Source organism: Rhinopithecus roxellana, chromosome 8 (assembly GCF_007565055.1).
Source record: "Rhinopithecus roxellana isolate Shanxi Qingling chromosome 8, ASM756505v1, whole genome shotgun sequence".
Taxonomy (NCBI): domain Eukaryota; kingdom Metazoa; phylum Chordata; class Mammalia; order Primates; family Cercopithecidae; genus Rhinopithecus; species Rhinopithecus roxellana.
The window spans coordinates 45,610,804-45,632,102 of NC_044556.1; the positions used below are offsets into that span (position 1 = coordinate 45,610,804).

General features: G+C 43.4%; 2 protein-coding genes and 1 non-coding gene across 3 annotated transcripts in view; 2 read left to right on the forward strand and 1 right to left on the reverse strand.

The window, feature by feature from the left end:
- The window catches only part of OAZ3 (ornithine decarboxylase antizyme 3), a 6,370-nt gene extending 3,375 nt beyond the window's left edge, over nucleotides 1-2,995 (reverse strand). The window contains 2 exon segments of the mRNA XM_030935888.1: nucleotides 2,925-2,964; nucleotides 2,966-2,995. Of these exon segments, the coding sequence (XP_030791748.1) occupies nucleotides 2,925-2,964; nucleotides 2,966-2,995 (70 nt within the window).
- On the forward strand, nucleotides 2,563-6,799 carry MRPL9 (mitochondrial ribosomal protein L9). The gene is made up of 7 exons (XM_010387140.2): nucleotides 2,563-3,163; nucleotides 3,345-3,501; nucleotides 3,991-4,115; nucleotides 4,331-4,381; nucleotides 4,927-5,028; nucleotides 5,563-5,646; nucleotides 6,271-6,799. Exons 1-7 carry the CDS (start codon nucleotides 3,011-3,013, stop codon nucleotides 6,400-6,402), a joined length of 804 nt encoding a protein of 267 aa, XP_010385442.1. The 5' UTR covers nucleotides 2,563-3,010; the 3' UTR covers nucleotides 6,403-6,799.
- A 14,126-nt stretch (nucleotides 6,800-20,925) lies between these two features.
- On the forward strand, nucleotides 20,926-21,029 carry LOC115899389. Its single transcript, XR_004059110.1, has one exon. It is a non-coding gene; the product is annotated as a U6 spliceosomal RNA (small nuclear RNA).
- The last annotated feature ends 270 nt before the right edge of the window (nucleotides 21,030-21,299 follow it).

Here is a 21,299-nt window from a genome sequence, read left to right on the forward strand (position 1 = left end):
TGTACTGACTGGCCAAAAGCCCTGCCTGAGCACTTGTGCCCACCCACCCTGCTCCTCTGGGGACACTCCCCTTCCCCTAAAATCCAGCAAATAACCAGTTGGTATCTGACACTGCAGGAGTCTTCCAAGGCTCTGATCCAGTGGTGACCTGATTAGTTGGTTCCCAGTTCATACCAGTTGAGTGTTTTTTTTTTTTTTGAGACGGAGTCTTGCTCTGTCGCCTGGGCTGGAGTGCAGTGGCCGGATCTCAGCTCACTGCAAGCTCTGCCTCCCAGGTTTACGCCATTCTCCTGCCTCAGCCTCCAGAGTAGCTGGGACTACAGGCGCCCACCACCTCGCCCGGCTAGTTTTTTGTATTTTTTTTTTAGTAGAGACGGCGTTTCACAGTGTTAGCCAGGATGGTCTCGATCTCCTGACCTCGTGATCCGCCCGTCTCGGCCTCCCAAAGTGCTGGGATTACAGGCTTGAGCCACCGCGCCCGGCCCAGTTGAGTGTTTTTATTATCCCTACCCTTAATAACCCAGGGTTGCTACAGATTGTTGAATCTTACCTTGTAGGGTAGGAATTGCAAACTAAATGCCTTCAGGGGCCTAGATGGCTTATGGAAATTAGTGGAGTGGCAGGGTAGGGCTGTAGCAAAATAGGAAAGCTCACACCTTATCTAAAGGAAGTCCACACAACTCAGTTCCATCCATTTCCATGCAAGAATGCAGACTTGATGGTGCTGTATCATATGATTTTTGAACAGAAACTGGAAAGACAGTTTTGTAGTAAATTTCTCCAATTTTAAAAAATATCGACTACTAAAAAAAAGATACATTGTAAGCAAAATTTGGTTCTGGGGCTGCCAATTTGAGACCTCTGCATATTTATCCATTCAACAAATATTTATTGAGGGTCTATTATGAGCCAGGCACTATTCTAGGTGCTTGAGATACATCAATGAACAAAACAAATCCCTGCCCTATGGAGCATATCTTCTAAAAGTTAGAGGACAAACCTAGAAAATAAACATAGTAAATTATTTAGTATGTTAGAAGGTAACTGCTATGGGGTGGGGGGATACAGCAAGATAAAGGAAGATAAGGAAAGTGAAGGGGATGGGTCAGGGTTACAGTAACAAATAGGGTGATCTCTCATTGAAAAAAACTGACATTTAATTAAACACGTGGAGGATGTGAGGTTGTTAACCAAGCCAGCATCTGAGGATAAGAGCATCCGATGCAAAAGCAGCCAGTGCAAAAGCTCTGAGCAGGAAATGTGCCTGGTGTTTTCAAGAAACAAGGAGGCCACTGTGGGTGGAGCAGTGTAAACTACAGAGCTAATGGGGTCAGATTACGTATGGCCTTGTAGACTATTTGATGGCCTTTTTCTTTTACCTTGAGTAAAGGAGGAAGTCCTTACAAAGTTTTGGGTGGAAGAATGACATGATCTGACTTATGCTTTAAAAAAATCATTCTGGCTGCTATAAATAAGCTACAGAGAATTATAAACTGTAGAGAATTAAGGGATATCTTTTAGGGGACTATTGCAGTAATCCAGGAGAAAGTCATGTCTTATTCCAGGGTAGAGCATTGGAGGTGGTGACAAATGGTTGGATTCTGGAAATATAAGTGCTCCTTGACTTACAATAGGGCTATGTCCTGATAAACCCATCGTATGTTGAAAGTATCATAAGGTGAAAATGCATATAATACACCTACCAAACACCATAGCTTAGCCTAGCCTACCTTAAACATGCTCAGACAACTTAGCCGACAGTTGGGTAAAATCATCTAACACAAAGCCTATTTTATAATAAAGTGTTGAATATTTCATGTAACTTATTGATGTCCTACTGAGTGCACATCACCTTCACACCATCACAAACTCAAAAATTGTAAATCCAAGCCAGGGACTATCTGTCATTTAGAGGTAGAACCCACAGGATTTCCTGATGCAGTATGAGGGAAAAGAGTTAGGATGGAAAAAATGGAATTTCTGTCAACTGAGAGGAGAAAGGCTGCAAATGGGGCAGTTTTGGGGGCGGGGGGGCATAAATAAATTAGGACAGTTAACTTTGAGGTGTCCTTTAGATACATAAGAGGAAAATGACGAATAACCGTTGAATATTTGAGACGAGTTTGGGAGATGTCTAGGATGGAACTAGAAATTTGGGAGACACTGGCATATAAATGGTATTGTAAGCCACGAGACTGGATGAGATCAACAGTGACTGTATACTGAGAAGAGTAAAGGTTTAAAGACGGAGTCCCGGGGGCATTCTAAGAAGCGGGAGAAAAGGAGAAATTAGCAGAGGAGACTGAAGAAGACTGGTGTCCCGAAGGCCACGTAAAGTGTATTTAGCAGGAAGGAGGACTGGTCAGTATGTTTAAGGGCCAGTCTTTCCATAATCTCTGCCAAACGGACCTTCCTTCATCTAGTTTTTATGGTCTTCTATCCAGTACTGAGACCCTCCCCAGAGGGAACTGTCGGGGCCCTACCATAGTTGCTTTTTGTCTATGGCTTACATAGCTTGTGATTTAGAATTCTCCTTTATTAGCTTAAATACTGCAGTGTAATGATTAAGGGTTAGGCTCCTCCTGGAGCTGGCAGTTTTCCAAGGGATCCCATCCTTTACTACTTTTAGGTAGATTTGAAGTAAGGAAAAGTGAAAGCATCATTCATTCTCCCGTCAGTATCCAGTCATCACAAAACGTCAGAATTAAAAGTTACCCCAACAACTAGAGCTAAAGCAAAGCCCACACTTTCCAGAGGAAGAGCGTCTTTTCCGGCGTCAGTCCACCTAACACTCATTCCATTATCAGTTAGTAATTCTGGGCGTCCCTCCCCTCTGCCAAAAAGAAAAAACAGGCAAGCCGCATTGCCATCTGTCCCCCAGCCGGCTCCCCATCCACCACCTCAGCTCAGACCAAAGCCGCCCCGGCGCGCCGCAGGCAGCCCTGGCGGGGGCCTTTCCTGCCGCCCGACGCCGGGGTCCTCCCTCAGGTCTCATTCTGTGCCTGCGAACATGGCGGCGCTCGTGGTCACGGCTCCGGGCAGAGCTCTGCTACCGGCGGGCACTGAGCGGCTGCTGCGGGGAGGTATCCAGGAGCTACTGCGGCCGCGACATGAAGGGAACTCCCCTGGCCTGGCGCGCGACTTCAGCCTCTCTCAAAATCGGGTGAGGGCCGAGTCTGGGGTAGGGGGTAGATAACGCTCGAGTATTGTTCCTGGAGGCTCACTGGGACCTGGAGGGGGCCGATGTGGGGGTGGCGGGCTTTCCTTGAGGGGCTGGCGGCCGTGGTGGAGGGAGACGGTGTTCCTTGTGGAGACTAGCTCACCGTCGCTTTCCTGGCCGCCAGGGCACTGTCATCGTGGAGCGCTGGTGGAAGGTACCACTGGCCGGGGAGGGCCGGAAGCCGCGCCTGCACCGGCGACATCGCGTCTATAAGCTGGTGGAGGACACGAAGCATCGGCCCAAGGAAAACCTGGAGCTCATCCTCACGCAGTCGGTGGAGAGTAAGGCCCGGGCCGAGGCACCTCCTCTCAGGCTGGTCCGATTTGGCATCAGCTTTTTCCTGCCCGTCCCCCTCAACTGTTTGCCTTGTTTTTTCTTTGTGGAAATAATCAGCTCTATATGTGAGAAGAGCAAGCCATAAAAACTATTGTGATTGTGACATTGGTCTCCAGCATTGAAAATTAAAACATAAAGACAGCAACATCGTTAACAGTGTGTGGGGAGAGGAGCCTGACAATTTGTGCCACAGATACTGAAATCCTCTCATGGGACAACTCCTCCCTGTATACAGGGGATATTAAATTTATACATCAAGTCGTAAAGAAACTAATTAGCAGTCTCTTAAATCTTGTTCCTAGTGAATATGAATTAGCATTTCTTTTAGGAAAAATAAGCACTGTGAGAAAGTAAGAGGTGCTTCTCTCTTTGATCATTTTTTCTTTAGGGACTCCTAGATGGTTCTAATCCCCTCTCTCTGTTCTCATTGACAGATGTTGGAGTCCGGGGTGACTTGGTGTCAGTGAAGAAATCTTTGGGCCGGAATCGACTCCTTCCTCAGGGACTGGCTGTGTATGCATCCCCTGAAAACAAGAAGCTGTTGGAAGAGGAGAAATCGGTGAGCTCAAAGGAAGGACAGAGAGACTTGGAGAGATAAAACTTCTTTTCTCTCGCAGCTTCCTTCCCTTTGATATTTAACTTAAAAATGAAATAGGAACTAGAAGAACAGGAATCCAGAAGCCCAGCCAATGCCCAGCATAGGAATAGTTTGATGCTATTTAACATGGGCTTATTTTTCTCTTACTGCTTTTCGTCTTTAACTTTCTTTTCTAGCTGAGACAAGAAGGAAAATTAGAGAAGATCCAGACCAAGGCAGGTGAAGCGGTGAGTAGAAATGTAAAAAGTATTTACTGGTCACTTACAAGACTTAACAACCTCACCCTGAGAGTCTCACTGATTCCCTTGAGGTCTCCTGATTGCAGGCAGATCCCAGAGTGGGAGAAAGGGGAAGTGTTGTGGCTGCCCCACAAAACCGGTATGAAGACCTCTTGGGAGATCCCTGATGTGTTGGGTGAAGTGCCCTAAAGTACCAAGGGAGGTCCCAATCTGGGAATCAGGGAACCCATGGAATAGTCTGAGATGAGGCCTCCACCTTCAAGGATATTTATGTACAAGTTGGAGAGAACATAGACACATGAGAAGATAATCAGTACAGGCGCCCGCCACCACACCTAGCTAATTTTTGTATTTTTGGTAGAAGCGGGGTTTCGCCATGTTGGCCATGCTGGTCTCAAACTCCTGGGCTGAAGTGATCCACCCACCTTGGCCTCCCAAAGTGCTGGAATTTCAGGCGTGAGCCATCGTGCTTGGCTTGCATACCTTGTGACCATCTTCCCTCTCCTTTGACTCCAACTCATAATTCTTTTCAGACAGTGAAATTTCTAAAAAGCTGTCGCCTGGAGGTAGGAATGAAGAACAATGTCAAATGGGAGCTGAACCCTGAAATAGTTGCCCGCCACTTCTTCAAGAATGTGAGTGTTCCCAAAAACCACTCTACCCCTGAGGTGGAAGCTGCCTCTGGGAAGGAGGCCTGAGATTGACCCCTTTGTTAGGGAGGGGTGTGATCATCCAGCTGTAGTTAGGGAAAGTATTCTTGGTTGGTTTGCAGGAGTATGGGAAGGAAATGGCTAAGGACTGAGGATGGTCACGTAGAATTTGAAGATTGGTAGGAAAAGGTGATGGTTTCCATTTGTTTCCTGTCTACCTAGGGAAATGCTGGGGATTTGTGACTTACTGGAGAATTGTTACTTTTGTGGATGAAGTGGTTTTGGCCTCAAGCCCTGTTTCTCTGTGAATCTACCTCCCTTTCTGAGAAATCAGAATTGAATTTCTCTACTACCGTCTATGAAGGTGTATGCCCTTCTCTCCCATGGAATCAGCCAGAGTAGACACCCCAGTTTTATTCATCCCTGTGCAGGAAATCCTGTAACCCTCTTTATGAGGTTACCTAGAATGGCAGTCACGAAAACAGTTCATTTGAGCTGAGATTTTTTTTTTTTTTCCAGCTTGGTGTTGTGGTTGCCCCACATACATTAAAGTTACCAGAAGAGCCTATCACACGGTGGGGCGAGTATTGGTGTGAGGTGACGGTGAGTGTTTTGCATACTTTCTTTTCTTCTTTTCTTTCTCCTTTTTCACCCCCTTTTTCTTTTTTTTCCTTTTTCTTTCCCAAGACAGGGTTTTGTTTCATTGCCCAGGCTGGATTCAAACTCCTGGGTTCAAGTGATCCTCCCACCTCAGCCTCCCAGGTAGCTAGCCACCGCACCTAGCACCTGGCTCTCTCTTTTTTCTTTCTCTCTCTCTCTTTTTTTTTTTTTTGAGATGGAGTCTCACGCTGTTGCCCAGGCTAGAATGCAGTGGCATGATCTCAGCTCGCTGCAACCTCTACCTCCCAGGTTCAAGCGATCCTTCTGCCTCGGCCCCCCTAGTAGCTGGGATTACAAGCATATGCCACCATATCCGGCTTATTTTTGTATTTTAGTAGAGACAGGGTTTCCCCATGTTGGCCAGGCTGGCCTCAAACTCCTGACCTCAGGTGATCCATCTGCCTCAGCCTCCCAAAGTGCTGGGATTACAGGCATGAGCCACTGTGCCCAGCCCTAGCTCTCCTTTTTCTGACTGGGAGAAAAGTCAGGGTGAAAAGCTGGGATTAGGTAGTGTTAAATCTTACTTACCTGACTGATCTCTGAGAATTCCCATTGTTTTGTGTGCAGGTAAATGGGCTTGATACTATAAGAGTGCCTATGTCTGTGGTGAACTTTGAGAAGCCCAAGACCAAAAGGTATAAGTACTGGTTAGCCCAACAAACTGCCAAGAGCATGGCCCCCACCAGCCCCCAGATCTAAATCTCTCCCTCCAAGACAGCAAAGCAGAATCAGGAGCAGTGGAGCAGAAATGGGCAAGCACCTTGATCTCACTCCCAGTTCTGACCAAATACAGAATTTTAGAGAACATCTGAAGACATCAGACTGCACTGCGTATACATGTTGAATTCTTCATTTTTGCCATCTTTAACTATCGTCACTGGGGCAGTCTTGTTCCAGAAGTACCAGGCTGTAGATTTGATAAGCTAGATACAATAGACTGAAACCATCCAAAACCTGTTTAGCTTCTTCCTCCATTGGAGTTTATTGGGACAAACAGAAGAGCCAGTCATTGTCTTCAGTACTTGCCACATTCTCATCATCCAAACTGAACATTTGTATCCCAAGCAGACATAAAGAGATTATGTTCTTTTTAAGTGTTGTTTACTGGTCTTGAGTAGACGGGACAGGACATCCAACTGAGATACTTCCTTGAGCCACAGAGGTTTGCTGCTACAAAGGAAAGAAGAGAGTATCTTAGACCACATCCCACAGTTACTGTGGTATGAACAAATTGTGCTGAACAAGTTGATGATGTGTTTGGTCTTAACACTTACTCTTCTTAGATATATTGATGTAGTTATCAGTGTGAATAAGCACAATGGATTCTACTTCTCTAAGACCTGAATAAGGCCTAAGGGTAATTGTTGGAAAGCTGGGATGAAAGAAGCTTTAAAAGGGAACCTTGTTCCTTGAACCAGCTCCCGAAATTCTGAAAAAGAAGTTACCTTAATTTCCTAGACCAAGATTAAGATAGGGAGCTAGTCGTGAGGTAACTCTGGAATGGATGAATGGATGTCTTGATGGGAGATAAGGAAAGTAGATAGTTTTCTTTCTTTTTTTTTTTTTTGAGACAGTCTCGCTTTGTCGCCCAGGCTGGAGTGCAGTGGCATGATCTCCGCTCACTGCAACCTTCCAGGTTCAAGTGATTCTCCTGCCTCAGCCTCCCAAGTAGCTGGGACTACAGGCATGTGCCACAGCACCCAGCTAATTTTTTATATTTTTACTAGAGACAGGGTTTCACCATATTGACCAGGCTGGTCTTAAACTCCTGACCTCATGATCCACCCGCCTCAGCCTCCCAAAGTGCTGGGATTACAGGCATGAGCCACCACGCCTGGCCTGAAAGTAAATAGTTTTCTGTAAGTTCAGAGTTTCATTAGTAGAAAAAAGAACATTCATTTTCAGGTGGATTGTGCCAAGGTCACTCAAATACAATGTGAGGTCATTCAGTTTAGGGTAGTAAATGGGATCATTGACTCCTTTGCTATCCATACTATACCAGACGTTGGTTTCTTTCCCATTTGAGCTCACCTACCACTCTGAGTCAGTTAAGCACTTCCATTCACTTTCATCCCTTCTCAGCTAATGAGAAAGTCTGTCATCAATAGTTGCACTGATAACTATAGCCAACTTCATACTTGACAGAGCTCTATAACTCAAGTCTGGCACTGGCACTATCTGAAATTTAGCATTTCTCCCCTCCCCACTTTTTTTTTTTTTTTAATGGGAAAATAACATTATTTCACGTTAGGGAGTAGGCAGGCATCCAGACTCAGAACCGGAATTGCTTCTTGGTGGCACTGGGGACCATGAGCATGTTGAAGTGCACCATCTTGCTCATGCTGGTGCTTACCCAACCATGATGATGTTGCTGATCTGGACATCCCTGATGCAAGGGGATGGGTGCATGAACATGTTCTTGTGCTTCTTGAAGCAACTGTACTTATACATGTAGTGGAAATAATCTTGGTGGATGATGTTAATCTTTTGCATCTTTTATCTTGGTCACCATGCAGACAGGATCCACCCTCAGATGGAGACATTACCAATGAAGGGGCTATCAGTGTAAATATAGGTGCCCTTGGCCTCTATAGGTATATTGACGCCAAAACTGATTTTTTTCTCTTTTTTTAGAGACGAGAGTTTTGCTCTCGTTGCCCAGGCTGCAGTGGCACAATCTCAGCTCACTGTAATCTCCACCTCCCGAGTTCAAGCGATTCTCCTGCCTCAGCCTCCCGAATAGCTGGGATTACAGGCGCCTGCCACCACACCCTGCTAATTTTGTATATTTTTAGTGGAGACGGGGTCTCACCATGTTGGCCAGGCTGGTATTGAACTCCTGACCTCAGGTGATCCACCCACCTCAGCCTTTCAAAGTGCTAGAGTTACAGGCATGAGCCACCGTGCCCAGCCGCAGACTGATCTTATGGTCCTATAGGAACTTCTCATTGCCAGTATCTCCCAGCAGGATCCTCTTGTTTTGAAAGATGGTTGACTGCTTTTGGTAGGCACACTCAGTTTTGGATTTAACAGAACTTCCTGAAAGGTTTGAGTCTCCATTAACTTGCAGAGACCCCAGCATTTAGGAAGCGCTAATCTAGATTGAAGCAGATGCATAAACTTCCATACCCCAGTTAATCCCTAGTGTGTTGGGAACACCCAGAATTAACCCCCAAACTGAAGCACAGAGTTCTGCCATCCTGTACATGCTCCTAAGGTTTGGGGAGGACCTGCAGCCTCGTCATGAGCCCCAAGCCCACTGAAATTTGCCATTTCAATGATCCCCATTCCTATCGTCCTTGAAATGGTAGGCTCATTAAACACAGCATCTCTCAACATGACCATCATGAAGCTCTGAAGTTGAGCAACAAACACATTTAATACAGCTAACCTTAAAAAGCATTTAAATACCTGCCACAGGTTGCGTTCTTGGCAAAAACACTCTGTGTTGGAGATTCATGTGCAGGAAGTTTATTGGGAGGAGTCATCTGCATCAACACCTGTTGGGGAGTAAAGGCAGTAGTATTGGGTAGAGGGAGAAATCGAGCTGATGCAGTCTTAACAAATGCCTCAGTCAACCAGGAACTCAAACTAGGATAGCTCTGCAGGATGCCCCAGTAGGACAAATAGGCTGACCTTATCTCCCTACTTGACCAGGAAAGGGGTATGATCTTGAGTGAGTTGGCTGACTTCAGCCAAAGGCAGTCCCCGAATGGGGCACAGGTAACAGCTGTCAGCATTCTTAGCAGCTTCAGTCCTGAAGGGGAAAATATGGGCAGCACACCACAGTCAACACTACAGTCCACCCCTTGCACTGCTCAGACTGATTTGTTTCATTAGTTCTGGAATGGTTTCTTCAGGATTCTGATGGATCTCTTTCTGGGGAAACTTAAAAGAGGAAGGTCTGGGACAGGCCACAACCTCTGCTGCTGTAGCTTGAGTTTGCAACTGGCATTCACCTCCCTTCTCTACTACCCATTGTTGATCTTTCCCCAACTCCCTGAGACTTGTACCTCTGGTTCATGTGGGTTACCAGATGAAGTACCTGGCTATCATGCCCTTCTCAGGCTATGACTGCACTTGTTCATTTATCATCAAAATTGGGCAAGGAGAAACATACTCAAGTGGATGATCTGGGTGCCAAATATATTCTTCCCTGTCCCCACTGTGTAATAGCAGCCCCACCTCCTAATAATGACTCCTTTCCTTGCCTTCTTGTCTCTTGGTAGTGAGTTGGAGTAATCTGGTGCCTGCCATAGCTTAAAGTTTAGTGAGACTCAATGTGTCCACTGGTGCAAATATTCCCCTTCTGGGAACCAGGACTTCTAAACCCTTAGAGACCAGAGTTGGGATAGAAGGCACAGTTTCTCCAATTGGATCACTGGGAGTGATGATAATGGTGGGCTGCTCCTACACCCACCCTTTGTTCCCCAGAGCCATATATTTTCCTTAAGGATACACTATTCAATGACAGTCGGTCTCGGGTATGTACTGCATCATGAAGGATGATGCCTCCTCCTTACAGGGTATCATCTCCAATCTGGTGCCTTAGCTGTGCTTTTAACAAGCACTATTGGGGGAACTACCCCTGATAATTCAATGAAGGTTCTTTTCTATTTCCCTAAGTGTAGGCCAGTCTGAGAAATAAAGGGAAAGAGTGCAAAAGAGAGAAATTTTAAGCTGGGTGTCTGGGGGAGACATCACATGTTGGCATTTTCCATGATGCCCCCTGAGCCGTAAAACCAGCAAGTTTTTATTATTGATTTTCAAAGGGGAGGGAGTGTATGAATAGGGTGTGGGTCTATTCATGCTTCACATGAATAGATCACATGCTTCACAAGGCAATAAAATATCACAAGGCAAATGGGGACAGAGCACCAGGGTGAAATTAAAATTGCCAATGAAGTTTTGGGCATGCATTGTCATTGATAACATCTTATCAGGAGACAGGGTTTGAGAGCAGACAACCGGTCTGACTAAAATTTACTAGGCAGGAATTTTCTCATCCTAATAGGCCTGGTAGTGCCACGGGAAACTGGGGCTTATTTCATCCCTTATCTGCAACCGTATAAGACAGACATTCCCAGAGTGGCCATTTTAGAGACCTCGCCTAGGAACACATTCTCTTTCTCAGGGCTGTTCCTTGCTGAGAAAAAGAATTCAGCAATATTTCTCCTATTCACTTTTGTAAGAAGAGAAATATGGCTGTGTTCTCCCAGCTCTCAGGCAGTCAGACCTGATGGTTACCTCCCTTGTTCCTTGAACATCACTGTTATCCTGTTCTTATTTCAAGGTGCCCAGATTTCATATTGTTTAAACACACGTGTTTTACAAACAATTTGTGCAGTCATCACAGGGTCCTGAGGCAACATATATCCTCAGCTTATGAAGATGACAGGATTAAGAGATTAAAATAAAGACAGGCATAGGAAATCACAAGAGTATTGATTGGGGAAGTGACAAATGGACAAATGTCCATGAAATCTTCACAATTTATGTTCTGCCATGGCTTCCTCTGTTGGGGTTCCTGCCTTCCCACAAGAAAGCACTCTATCAGGGAGCAGCTTCTGCATAGTATGGTATGTGATTAAAGCCGATCCCACCATCATGTACCCAGCATTCTACCTCCTTGCTATCAAGTGGGTCTCTTGGTTTGATGCAATGCTACACAAGATTTCAGGTCAATGGATCAAAATTTTGTAAACCTTTGGATGGTGTTGCTGACCAAGGCTGTGCAGGCAGGAAAGGCAAACCGATACCCATAGTATACATCAGTGCCCCTTCAATATAGAACACTTCTCCTTCCAAGGTAGCAAGGATCCAGTGTAATCAACTTACCACCAAGTGGCTTAATGGTTTCCTTGAGGAATGGTGACATCAGGCTAAGTGTTGGTCTCTGTTGCTGGCAAGCTGGACATTCACTGATGCAGTAGTTAGATCAGACTTGATGAGTCCATGACGTTGAACACTTGCATTAGCTCCACCGTGGCTCCTCCATTCATATGATCACTTTGCCAGCATTGGGGTGCCAGCAACAAAGCCTGGTTAACATTATTTGGCTAAGTCATTCCATCTGCTTGGTTGGTGCCTTTTCTGTGGTGAATGTTATCTGATGGGAAAAATCCTGCAATACAAAAATCATACACTGTACACCCATTCTCAGGTAATTATGTGCCTTTTCCCCACACTTCCTCGTTTTTAATCTTCCAGTTTGTCTTCCAGGCCCATGCATCTATATATATTCTTACTTCTGGCAGGTACACAGGCCATCTCTAAGTGGGGCCATAGTGCAGCCACAGTGTATTTCCAGCTTACTTTCACCTACTGAGACAACCTGTACATTAACCAAGCTCAGCCTTTTTCCTCTTCTGTCATCATGTCATGAGGGATTGCCGACCAATGTGGCTACAGATGTAAACTGAGAAAGAACCACCAGTGCATCAGTGGTGGGTGACAGGGGATCTGGGCACCTGCTTATGTAGCTCACTTTTGCTTTCCAGGCCTGCTTGTGCCCAATTCTTTATATACCACTTTCATTTTATGAAGGATGACTGGTAGACCCACCCAGCCTTATGACTTGTGGGTTTGACAGAACCCAGGTTATAATACATCATCACTTCATCACTTACCATCCCATAGGCAAGCACATTGTCTCAACTAGGACTCAGTAGCATTCCAGGAGCTCTCTTTTGAAAGGTGTATAATGCTCTGTTTCAGATGGCATGGCATTGCTCCAGCACTATAGGGGGTGTGTGACTTACTATTGGGATTTATCACTAACAGTATATGATCTTTTCTCACCACTGACACCTCTAATATAATATGGTGTCTTGTGAGCCAAGCAGCAGGGCCATTTGTACCACAGTCTTGACCTGTTACAGAGCTTTTTCCTGCTCTGGGACCTACTCAAAATTGGCAGCCTTTTGTGTCACCTGATATTTGGGTCAGAGCAACATTCCCAAGTGTGGAATATGCTAGCCACAGACCCCAAGACATTTGCAAGGCATTGTGCTTTTTAGTGGTGAGAAACATGAGATGCAAAATTTCTCCTTATCATCTTTGGAGGGAATGTCCTGGTATGCTTCAGACCACTGGCCTTTTAAAAACTTCACTGATCTGGCAAAATCCTGAATATTTGTAGGGTTCTTGCAGTACTATTTGAAGAAGATTTATCCTACCAAGGCCTCTGATATAGGCATCATTTCAGGTTCATCCTGTGCAATTACCATGATGTCATCAGTGCAGTAATGGGAAGTCCTATGGAATGTCCGAATGGTCCAGGTCCCTTCAGACTATATTATGACAGAGGCAGGAGAGTTTACACAGTCCAGAGGCAAAACTGTAAATTGTATATTATTGCTCATCTCAGTGAAAGCAAGCTTTTATGATCTTCCTTTTTACAGGGATGAAAAAGGGTGCATTGTCCAGATCAATACATACCATGTAGGCTGTGTTAATCTTTTCCAGCAAACATACCACATTTGGAACAGCAGATAGAATTAGCATTATTTGTTGATTAAGATTGCAGTAATCCATACTCATTCTCCAGGATCTGTCTGGTTTTAGCAGTTGCCAGACTAGTGAATTAAATGGCAATATGATGGGCACCACCACCTCTGCATGCTTTAGGTCTTCAAGCGGGGCACTGATGTAGGTAATTTTTATTTATTATATTGGTCTGGAATGGTGGAGGCAGTCCCAGGCACTTCATGTTGGTCTTCCTCACTATGATATTTCCTACATCATACACCAAAAAAACAACCTGGTGGTTCTGCCAACTGTCAAATATGTCTATTCCAACTGTCCGTTAAGAACTTATGAAATAACCACTAGGTGAGTGTAAACCTGATAGACCTACTGAGAGTCAGACCTGGAGCTGGAATACAATTATTACCTACCCTCCACACCCTGCCACTCTGACAGAGTGGAGCTTCAGATCCTAAGGCTTCAATGTCAATGGACTCTCCAACAGTGCTTTAAATGTTTGCATAGTCCTCTTTCTCTCATGTGTGTTATGAAAATAAAAGATCTTAAGTCCCTGTGGGTTAGGACTGGGAAAATTACTACCTTATATACTTGTCATGGTGTCTCAGGGTCCTTTCTACTAGAGACATAGCTTTTTAGTAAATTGTTTCCACCTGAAAAATTGGCCCAAGAAGACTTTCACTTCTCCCAAGAAGGAAGTAAAGGAAGTACAGCTACAGAAATTGCCTTCCCACTATACAACGATGAAACCAGATAAAATTAGGAAAGAAATATTTATAGACAATGGAAAGCCGGTAGTGCAGAATTTTAACTGACAAAAGGGAAACAAGGTGAGTCACATGATTGCCTCAGCTTAGTGCCTAGAGGCAGTTTCCTGCACTACACTGTTAGGAGCAGTGCAGAGAGGGGAGCCCCAATAGAGCCAGCAGTCTCATTGAGTGGAGAAAACAGATTAGAGTTGGTGGAGAATGCGTTGGCTAGAAATTAAGAAGGAAGGCCAGGCATGGTGGCTCACATCTATAATCCTAGCATTTTGGGAGGCCGAGGCAGGCAGATCACCTGAGGTCGAGAGTTCGAGACTGGCCTGACCAACATGGAGAAACCCCATCTCTACTAAAAATACAAAATTAGCTGGGTATGGTGGCGCAGGCCTGTAATCCCAACTATTCAGGAGACGGGGCAGGAGAATCGCTTGAACCCGGAAGGCAGAGGTTGTGGTCAGCCGAGATCGCACCATTGCACTCTGACCTGGGCAACAAGAACAAAACTCCATATCAAAAAAAAAAAAAAAAAAAAAAAAAAAACGAAACCAAAAAAGAAAGAAAGGAAGAAAAAAAGAAAAGAAAGATTAAAAGAGAAAACACTAGAGACGAGGGAATGATATAGAGAGAGCTTTGGAGATCTGCCAAGAGGTCCCAGACCTCAAAACTTTGGCTGAATACTGATATGTACGTTAATGAGGTAAAATTCCACAAGGCAGGGGGTTAAAAACAACAACAACAACAACAGAAAATGAAAGGCCAAACAATTCTCAGAACTTACACAAGACTGGGAATATTTTGTTTATGTTCCTGACAGCCCATATGAATAGATCCTATAATACGTGGGGCATCATATAGAGACTTTAAAAGGACTCAGTAGTGAACACTAGAATAAAGGTTACTCTGGAGCCACCATGCAAAGCTTGAAAGCAAGCACTGATGATCGAACTGATACCAAGCATGGCAGAACCAAGTCCAACACTCATTAGAGAAATGCAACAAAACCTAGCACTGAACAAAATCAAATTCCCAAGGTCTGACATTCAATTTAATATTATCGTACTGGATGTGGTGGCATGTACCTGTAGTCCCAGCTACTCAGGAGGCTGAGGCAGGAGGATCACTTGAGGCCAGGAGTTTGAGGCTGTAATACACTACGATCACACCCAAGAAGAGCCACTGAACTTTAGCCTGGGCAACACAGTAAGACCCCATCTCTTAAAAAAAAAAAAAAAAGGATTATAAAAGTAGATAGGAAAATGTTACCCAGAACCAAAAGAAACAGTCCCAGAAATGTCAGAAATGGTAGAATTAGTAGACAGGACATTAAAAGAGATATAAATATGCTTTTTTTTTTTTTTTTTGAGATGGAGTTTCACTCTTGTTGCCCAGGCTGGAGTGCAGTGATGTGATCCCAGCTCACTCCACCTCCCCGGTTCAAGTGATTCTCCTGCTTTAGCCTCCCCAGTGGCTGGGATTACAGGTGCCGGCCACCACGCCCGGCTGATTTTTTCAGTAGAGATGGGGTTATCACCATATTGTCCAGGCTGATCTCAAACTCCTGACCTCAGATGATCCTCCCACCTCGGCCTCCCAAAGCGCTGGGATTACAGGTGTGAGCCACTGCACCTGGCCTTCATGTTCTTAAGAATGAAATAAAGGAAATGAAAGTAGACCCTTATTTCATACCATATGTAAATATCAACTCAAAATGGGGTAAAGACTTACATGTAAGACTAGAAACAATAAAACTACCAGAAGAAAACATAGGGGGAAAGCTCCATGACATTGGTCTGAAAAATGATTTTTTAGATATGAGCCCAAAAGCACAGGCAACAAAATCAAAAGTAGACAAACAGAATTGCATCAAAATAAAAAGCCTCTGCACAGCAAAGCAAAAAATCAACAGAGTAAAGAGACAACCTACCCAGTGGGAGAAAATATCTACAAACCATACATTTGACAAAGGGTTAATATCCAAAATATATAAGGAACTCTAACAATTCAATAGCAAGAAAGCAAATGACCTGATTTTAAAAATGGGCAAAGGGCCGGGTGCAGAAGCTCACACCTGTAATCCCAGCACTTTGGGAGGCCAAGGCAGGCAGATCACTTGAAGTCAGGAGTTTGAGACCAGCCTGGCCAACATGATGAAACCCCGTCTCTACTAAAAATACAAAAATTAGCCGGGTGTGGTGGTACACGCCTGTAATCCCAGCTACTGGGGAGGCTGAGACAGGAGAATTGCTTGAACCCAGGAGGCAGAGGTTGCAGTGAGCTGAGATCCCAACACTGCACTCCAGCCTGGGCAATAGAGTGAGACTCAGTCTCAAAAAAAAAAAAAAAAAAAGGCAAAGGGACATTTCTCAAATGAAGAAATGACCAACAAGTATATGAAAAAATGCTCAATTAAAGCCATAATGAAATATCACCTCACACCTGTTAGAATGGCTACTAACAGACAAAAGATAACAAGTGTTGGTAAGAATATGGAAAAGAGAGAACCCTGGTCCACTGTTGGGATTTTCAATTAGTACAGCCATTATGGAAAATGGTAATTTCTTTAAAAATCAAAACTCTAACTACCATTGAAGACTTTTCTTTTTTTTTTTTTTTTTTTTTTTGAGATGGAGTCTCGCTCTGTCGCCCAGGCTGGAGTGCAGTGGCCAGATCTCAGCTCACTGCAAGCTCCGCCTCCCAGGTTCACGCCATTCTCCTGCCTCAGCCTCCCGAGTAGCTGGGACTACAGGCGCCCGCCACCTCGCCCGGCTAGTTTTTTGTATTTTTTAGTAGAGACGGGGTTTCACCATGTTAGCCAGGATGGTCTCGATCTCCTGACCTCGTGATCCGCCCGTCTCGGCCTCCCAAAGTGCTGGGATTACAGGCTTGAGCCACCGCGCCCAGCCTCCATTGAAGACTTTTCTGTGGTACTAAAAAGAAAAAAGTAAAAACAAAAAAAACAGAAAACAAAAAATAGAAGTACTATATGATCCATCAATCTCAATCTCACTTCTGGGTATATACCTGAAGGAAACAAAATCGTTATGTCACAGAGGTGTCTGCACTCCAGTGTTCATTGCAGCACTGTTCACAACAGCCAAGATATGAAATCAACCTAAGTGTTGGTCAAATAATATAAAATTTCAGTTAGAAGGAATAAGTTCAAGCGATCTATTGTACAACATAAAGACTATAGTTAATAATCTATTGCATGCTTGAAAATTGCTAAGAAAATAGATTTTATGTCCAGGTGCTGTGGCTCACGCCTGTAATCCCAACACTTTGGGAGGCCTAGGCAGGTGGATCATGAGGTCAGGAGTTTGAGACCAGCCTGGCCAATATGGTAAAACCCCATCTCTACTAAAAATACAAAAAATAGCTGGGCATGGTGGCGCGTGCCTGTAATCCCAGCTACTGGGGAGTCTGAGGCAGGAGAATCACTTGAACCCGGGAGGTAGAGGTTGCGGTGAGCTGAGATTGTGCCATTACACTCCAGCCTGGGCAACAAGAGCAAAATTCCATCTCAAAAAAAAAAAGAAAAAGAAAATAGATTTCATGTGCTCTTACCACACAAAAAATACATGAGGTAATATATGTGTTAATTAGCTAGGTTTAGCCATTCCACAACGTATACATATATCAAAACATCATGTTGTACCCTACAAACACATACAAGTTTTATTTGTCAATTAAAAAAATAAAAACAGACCAAGTCAGGAGAAAAAGTTCAAAAAAGGAGTTTATACTATTAATTTCACTAGGGCCTCAGAGGAGACATAGCATTTTAGTTCTGAACTTAAAAATATGTGAAATTAGGGGTTCTAGAAATAAATATTTAGCCATTTTCCTAGTTGTCTTTTTGTAAAGGTTAACAGTATCATACTGAATTAAATTTAAAGTGAACATATTTAATCTGTTTGTTAAATAATGTAAAGAAAAACAAATATAACGAGAGAAATGGAAGGTATTCTTAAAAGACCAAAATGGAACTTCTTGAGATGAAAAATATATCTGAAATGGAAAATACACTGGATGGAACTTCCGCCTCTGGGAGGATGGAGTAATATATTTTCACCACTCCGCAAACAACCATAAACCCTGGAAATTATTTATTAAACATAAGAAGACTTTGAAAGGTGGAGAAAAGAAAGCAGACTGGATAGAAACCTCAAGACCCAAGAAATACCACAGTGGTGAGTTCTCCGAGTTTTCTTTCAGCTTCATTTATTCAACACTTGGAGCTGAAGAAACCAGCAACCAGGAAATGCCAATGGGCACAGACCAAAAAGAAAAAGAAAAGCTCCAACAAAAGCCTGTTTCTGCTAGCCAAAGGCAAGGGGCAGTCTGTAAGACAGGAACTTTTAGCCATACTACAGGGTGCCTAGATTAAACTTTATTCTGGGTGGTCTGTGAGGTGTTTCTGGATGAGATTAGCTTTTGAATCTATGGACTCAGTAAAGCAGATTACTCTCCCCAGTGTGAGTGACATCATCCAATCTGTTGAGGGCCTGAATAGAACAGAAAGGCAGAGGAAGGACAAATGTCCCTGTTTTGCTTCCTACCTGCCTACTTGAGCTGGGACATCAATCTTCTCTTGCTCTTGGACTGGAATTTACACCACTGGCTCCCTTGGTTCTCAGGCTTTCAGACTCAGACTGACATTACACCACGGACTTTTCTGGGGTTCTAGTTTGCAGATGGCAGATCATGGGATTTCTCAGCCTCCATAATCACATGAGCCAATTTATACATATATTCCATTGGTTCTGTTTCTCCAGAGAACTCTACTCCAGTGGCCCTACCCCAACCCATGCCAAAACTAAATGGGAAACCTAGACTTCCACTCTCTCAAGGTTGTAACAGGCCACCCCAATACCCTCACTAGAGTGGTGTGACACAAGGCCAAGTAGGGAACTGGGACTTTTGTCCCAGTCAGCCAGTAATGAGCCCTCCTCTCTGTGTGCGTGGTGGCAATAAAGACCGTGGTGTCAGTGGGGAACCTGGAAATCCATCTGGCAGAAATGAGGTACCCCTCTGCTTTCCTGCTCGGTTGATATCAGAGGAGGCCTAGTAGAGTCAGGACCTTAACCATCACCCAGAGGTAATGAGGCCACCTCTACCACAGTATCAGGAGAGACCATGTGGGGCTGGAACAAGCAGCCTTATCCAGCAGTAAGGAGGAGACCTGTCCCGCTTGAGTGTCAACAGAGGTACAGAGGGAAATCTGAACTTCTCCCTTCACCTGGCAGCAATGAAATGACACCCCCTCTCATGCCAAAGCAGTGACAGACAAAGTCAGTTAAAAATAAAAGTTTTAAATTAAGATCCAAAGTCTTATAACATAATACAAAAATGTACAGATCTCAAACTGAATGAAAAAATATAGTAGATGTCAACACTGAGATGGTAGCTATATTAGAATATCTGACAAAGATTTTAAAGCAGCTATGATAGAAATGCTTCAAGAAGCAGTTCTGAACACACTTGAAAAAAAGTTAAAAATATACAACTTCAGCAAAGAAATAGAAGGTATAAGGAAGAACCAAATAGAAATATTAAAACTATAAAATACAATAACCAAATAGAAAAGCTCAGTGGATAGGCTCAATGGCAGAATAAAGAGAACAAAGGGAAGAATCAGCATACAGTAAAACAATAGAAACTACTCTATCTGAACAACAGAGAAAATAGAGTGAGAAAATGAATAGAGCCCCAGGGACCTGAGAGACTAACAAGAGATCTAATGCTCCTGTGGCTCCTGTCGCTGGAGTCCCAGAAGAAGAAACAAAAGAAGGCAGAGCTGAAAAAGTACACCAAGAAATAATGACTGAGAACTTCCCAAGTTTGTCAGGAGACATAAACATAGTGATTCAAATACATAGTGATTCAAAAAGATGAGGAAGGCTCGGTACAGTGGTTCATGGCTGTAATCTCAGCACTTTGGGAGACAGAGGAAGGCAGACTGCTTGAGGCCAGGAGTTCAAGACCAGCCCAGGAAACATGCTAAAACCCCATCTCTTAAAAAAACCAAACCGAAAAAAAAAAAAAAAAAAACCCATACACACACAAAATTAGCCAGGTACGGTGGCATGCACCTGTGGTCCCAGCTGTGAGAGGATCATTCAAGCCCAGGAGGTCAAGGCTGCAGTAAGCTTTAATCACACCACTGCACTCTGGCCTGGGCGACAGAGTGAGACTCTGTCTCAAAAAAGAAAAGAAAAAAGAAAAAGAAAAAGAAAAAATGCTGAGGAAACCGCAACCAAGATAAACCTAAATAATCTGTGCCAAGCATGTTAAAATTAAACTTCTGAAATCAGACAAAGAAAAAATATCTTGAAAATGTCACTATAAGGAAACAAACAATTCAATGACAATGGATTTCTCATCAGAAATCATGGAGGTCAGAAGGAATTGGTACAATATTTTTCAAGGGCTGAAGGAAAATAGCAGTCAATTCAGAATTCTATACCCAGAAAGAAATAGAATTCTATACACAGAAAAATCCTCCAGGAATGAAGAGGAAACTAAGATATTATTGGAAGTTTTCTTAGGAAAACAAAAAGAGTTTGTCACCAGTAGACCTACTCTAAAAGTGGCTGAAGGAGATTCTCTAAATGGAAAGGAAACAATGAAAAAAGAAATCTTGGAACATTAGGAAGAAAAGATACAGTTAGCAAAAAATATGGGTAAAATCAATAGATATTTCTTCTATCGAATTTTCTAAACTATATTTGACAGTTGAAGCAAAAATTACAACACTGTCTGATTTTATTCTAAAGGTATATAGAGGGAATGTTTTTAGAAATTATAAATTAGAGAGGGAACAGGGACAAAGAGAGGTAGGGTTTCCATACTTCACTCATACTGGTAAAATAATGACAACAGTAGGCTGTAATAAGTTATGTGTATATATAATATAATACCTAGAACAATCAATAAGAAAGCTATGCAAATATACTCAAAAACACTGTAGAAAGGGCTCACTTCAGCAGCACATATATTAAAATTGGAAGGATGGAGAGATTAGCATGGCCTTTGTGTAAGGATAACATGCAAATTTGTGAAGGGCTCCATATATTTTTTTTAAATGCCATAGATAAATCAAAATAGAATTCTAAATAATGTTCAAGTAATCTTTAGGAGGTAGGGAAAAGAAAACAAAGAAACCAAAATCAGAAAAAAACAAACAAAAACAAAAATTGGCAGACTTAAGCCCTAACATACCAATAACTACATAAAGATTAGTAGAATGAATTAAAAAGCATGACCCAAACCATGTACTCTCCACAGGAAACTTACTTTAAATATAATGATATAGGCAGGCTGAAAGTAAAAGGATGGGGAAAGTTA